General features: G+C 37.2%; 1 protein-coding gene across 1 annotated transcript; it reads left to right on the top strand.

The window, feature by feature from the left end:
• The first annotated feature begins 850 nt into the window (after positions 1-850).
• On the top strand, positions 851-3,497 carry LOC120067181 (pentatricopeptide repeat-containing protein At5g44230). The gene has a single exon (XM_039018699.1). The coding sequence runs from the start codon at positions 1,084-1,086 to the stop codon at positions 3,034-3,036; it is 1,953 nt and encodes a 650-aa protein (XP_038874627.1). The 5' UTR covers positions 851-1,083; the 3' UTR covers positions 3,037-3,497.
• The last annotated feature ends 481 nt before the right edge of the window (positions 3,498-3,978 follow it).

The raw sequence follows: 3,978 nt of genomic DNA, 5'->3' as shown, positions 1-3,978 counted from the left end.
CACAATACTTAGGGGGCATTTGGGGCAATGAGTTAGTTATTATAGTCCTGGTTATTATAGTTGGGTTATGATAGTTTGCGTTTGGGGTGTAGATTACTTTAGTTTGGGTTATATAGTATGTGTTTGATGCGTAAACTATTTTAGTCCAAGAAAGAAATAGTAAATACTGTAGCAAATAATAAAAAAAATGATGAATGTAAAATAGTAAAAACTGTAGTAAATAGTAAATACTGTAGCAAATGGGGTTTTGAAATAGTGTTGACTGTAGCTAATTAGAGGTTTTGAAATAGTTTTTACTATAACAATAGATGGTTATTATATTTTGATGATAATCTTTGCCCCATATGTCCCCTTAATTTTCTCAATAGTCTTTTCTTTCTTCTAAATCTCCTTTTATAGAGAAGGAGGGTTTAGTTACAAGTTGTGTAAAATTTTAAATAATTAACTGTTATAGCCGTTGGATTCAATTTCTCTAGTCCACAATTGAATTAACTTTGAAATCATTAATGTATAATTTCATTATAAGCAAATCCACATTCACCAACATGAGCTCAACTGACGAAGAGCATATTCTGATGATCAAGAAATCAAACCTTTGAATTTGATCCCCACCCCATATATTATTGGAAAACTCAAGAAATAAGAAAAAATTGTACAAACTACTTCTACACTATGAGATTTATTACCGTTACACCAAACTTTCAATTTGACTAATTAGCCACTTGTAATTTGCTAATTGTTACAATCAACATCTTTGTTAATAAACCGAAAACAAACAAAAAGGGCAATTATTAAGTATCTAGTGCTCTCTTCTTCCTTACCCACCAGAAACAAAATTAAAGAATTCAATTTTTTTTCATTTAAATTTTGCCACATTGTTATTAGGTCCGACTGCACAAAAGGCTTCCAACCGAATTTTTTTCAACAAAAAGAAAAAAATTGTAAGAATTATGTTAGGTAAAAAAAAAAAAATGAATTCATCATAATTTAGTCCTACGTACTAATAAAACGCACTGTCTAGCGGCGTATCGAAGTCGCCGGAGTAATCGTCGAACGTCCGCCTCCTCCGCTGCGAGCTTTGTAATGATCGGTCTCTCCCGCAACCTCTCCACAGTCGCCAAGCATAGCTATATTCGGAGCCTCCAAACACCAGCGACGCCTAATTTCATTCCCTTTTCTCAGTTACAACAGCAGCGGAAGCTTTTAGAATGGCGACTCATAAGTATTCTTCACGACTGCACGGTCTTTTCTCAAATCAAGCAAGTTCATGGCCATATCGTCAGCAACGGATTGAGCCAATGCTCTTACGTCCTCGCCAAACTTATCCGCATGCTCACGAGGATAGATGTCCCGATGGATTCCTATCCATGTCTGGTTTTTGGACAGGTTAATTACCCCAACCCCTTTCTTTGGACTGCCATGATTCGTGGGTATGCGCTTCAAGGACCCTTGTCTGAATCTATTAACATGTATACTAGAATGAGGAGGGATGGCGTCAGTCCTGTTTCGTTTACGTTTTCGGCGCTTTTCAAGGCTTGTGGGGCTGCTCTTAATCTGGATTTGGGTAAACAGGTGCATGCCCAGACGATTTTGATTGGGGGATTTGCTTCTGATTTGTATGTTGGAAATACGATGCTTGATATGTATGTGAAATGCGGGTTATTGGGGTGTGGGCGGAAGGTGTTTGATGAAATGTCCGAGAGAGATGTGATTTCTTGGACTCAGTTGATTGTTGCGTATGCGAAGTTTGGGGATATGGAATCTGCTAGTGACCTATTTGATGGATTTCCTTTGAAGGATATGGTGGCATGGACCGCAATGGTCACTGGTTATGCCCAAAATGCTAAACCAAAAGAGGCATTGGAGTATTTTCAGAAAATGCAGGATGTAGGTATGGAGACCGATGAAGTTACATTGGTTGGTGTCATCTCGGCCTGTGCACAGTTGGGTGCAGTTAAATATGCTAACTGGATTAGAGACATTGCTGAAAGATCAGGTTTTGGACCTTCTGAAAGTGTAGTTGTTGGATCTGCTCTTATTGATATGTACTCGAAATGTGGCAGTCCTGATGAGGCGTATAAGGTTTTTGAAGGAATGAAGGAAAGAAATGTGTTCTCTTATACTTCAATGATTGTGGGATATGCAATGCACGGTCGTGGTCCTTCAGCATTGCAGTTGTTCCATGAGATGTTAAAGACAGAAATCAGGCCGAATGAGGTTACTTTTATTGGGGTGCTTTCAGCCTGCAGCCATGCTGGTTTGGTTGAACAAGGTCGGCAGTTATTCGCTAGGATGGAGAAGTTTTTTTGTGTTGCTCCATCACCTGATCATTATGCATGTATGGTAGATCTCCTTGGCCGAGCTGGATGTTTGGACGAAGCGCTTGAGCTCATTGAAACCATGCCAATGGAACCCCATGCAGGTGTATGGGGGGCACTGCTTGGAGCTTGCCGCATCCATGGGAATCCTGGCATTGCTCAGATAGCTGCAAACCAACTATTCGAGCTCGAACCAGATGGTATAGGGAACTACATTCTGCTATCAAACATATGTGCATCAGCTGGAAGGTGGGAAGAAGTGTCGAAATTGAGGAAAGTGATTAGAGAAAAAGGCTCAAAGAAGACTCCTGGCTGCAGCTGGTTTGAAGGAAAGAAGGGGGAAATTGACGAGTTCTTTGCTGGTGATACAACCCATCCACGATCAAGTGAGATTACACAAGCCTTGAAGCAACTTCTTAAAAGATTAAGAGCCCATGGATACAAACCAAACTTGAGCTCTGTGCCTTATGATTTGAGTGATGATGAAAAGGAACGAATACTGATGGGTCATAGTGAAAAGCTTGCATTGGCATATGCATTGCTATGTACTGATGCTGGTGATACCATTAAGATCATGAAAAACCTTAGGATATGCGAGGATTGCCACTATGTGATGTGTGCTGCATCTGAGGTCACTGGAAGGGAGATCATTATAAGGGATAATATGAGATTTCATCACTTCCACAACGGGACTTGTTCTTGTGGTAACTTTTGGTGATCCTGTTTTCTCATTGACAGTCTCCTCATTCTCAGCTGATTTTCCTTGGTGGAAGAAAACCATAGTAGAGGACCACTCTGCCTTATGCACTGTTGTGAAGTATGAACAACAAATGATGAAGAAACCATGATTCTGAAATAACGAAAATAGAAGCTCCGGCAATCTAACGCCCATCGTAGTGCATTGTGAATTATAATCTAACCGCTCCGGCAATCTTTGATTCATGGCGGTCTGGATATTTTTTACTCAGTAACGGGACATCCAAGAACGGACGAAAGGCTAAAGGCTTAAAAGTGGACCATCCAGCTATATTTTATTACGTTTCTTTGTGTTCCTTCATGCTTTTATTAACACAAAATCTGTGTTTAGCATTCTTGTTTTTGTTACACCATGTAGATCAGCCTAATTTCATTAATAGGAAAGAAATCAATTTAGTTGAACGGGCCAATTTAGCCTGCCAATCTGTTGGATGTCAAATAAGTGATTTGTTTGGTTGAGAATCTGGATTATGTTTATGTTTTTAGATTCATTTGTGTTTAAAACAATCTAAATTTTGTTTTTAAAAACTTTTTTCAAATTATGTGATCGAAAGAGTGCGACTTTTGAAAATAATATTTTCATGTTCTGATTTTATTCAAAATTTGAATTTTAAATTTTACAATACAGGATTATATTAAATAAATACAAAAACATATGGAAAGATAGAATGTCGTTATAAATTCAAAATCATTTTTTAAATTATATATTAAACAATGTATTTTAAATTATATAATATTACAAAATAATAATTATACAAATTTTTTAACATTAAACATGTCGATAAATAAATTAATAATATTTTAGTGTTAACTAATACTTAGTAGGTAATTTCATCAAGTTTTACGGTTTATAATTATCATATCAAATACATTTTAAATCATTGTTTAAATTAGAATTCAATTT

This window comes from Benincasa hispida, chromosome 1 (genome assembly GCF_009727055.1).
Source record: "Benincasa hispida cultivar B227 chromosome 1, ASM972705v1, whole genome shotgun sequence".
Taxonomy (NCBI): Eukaryota; Viridiplantae; Streptophyta; class Magnoliopsida; order Cucurbitales; family Cucurbitaceae; genus Benincasa; species Benincasa hispida.
Note: the sequence above shows the minus strand (reverse complement) of the source record. Positions and strands in the feature narration are given on the sequence as shown.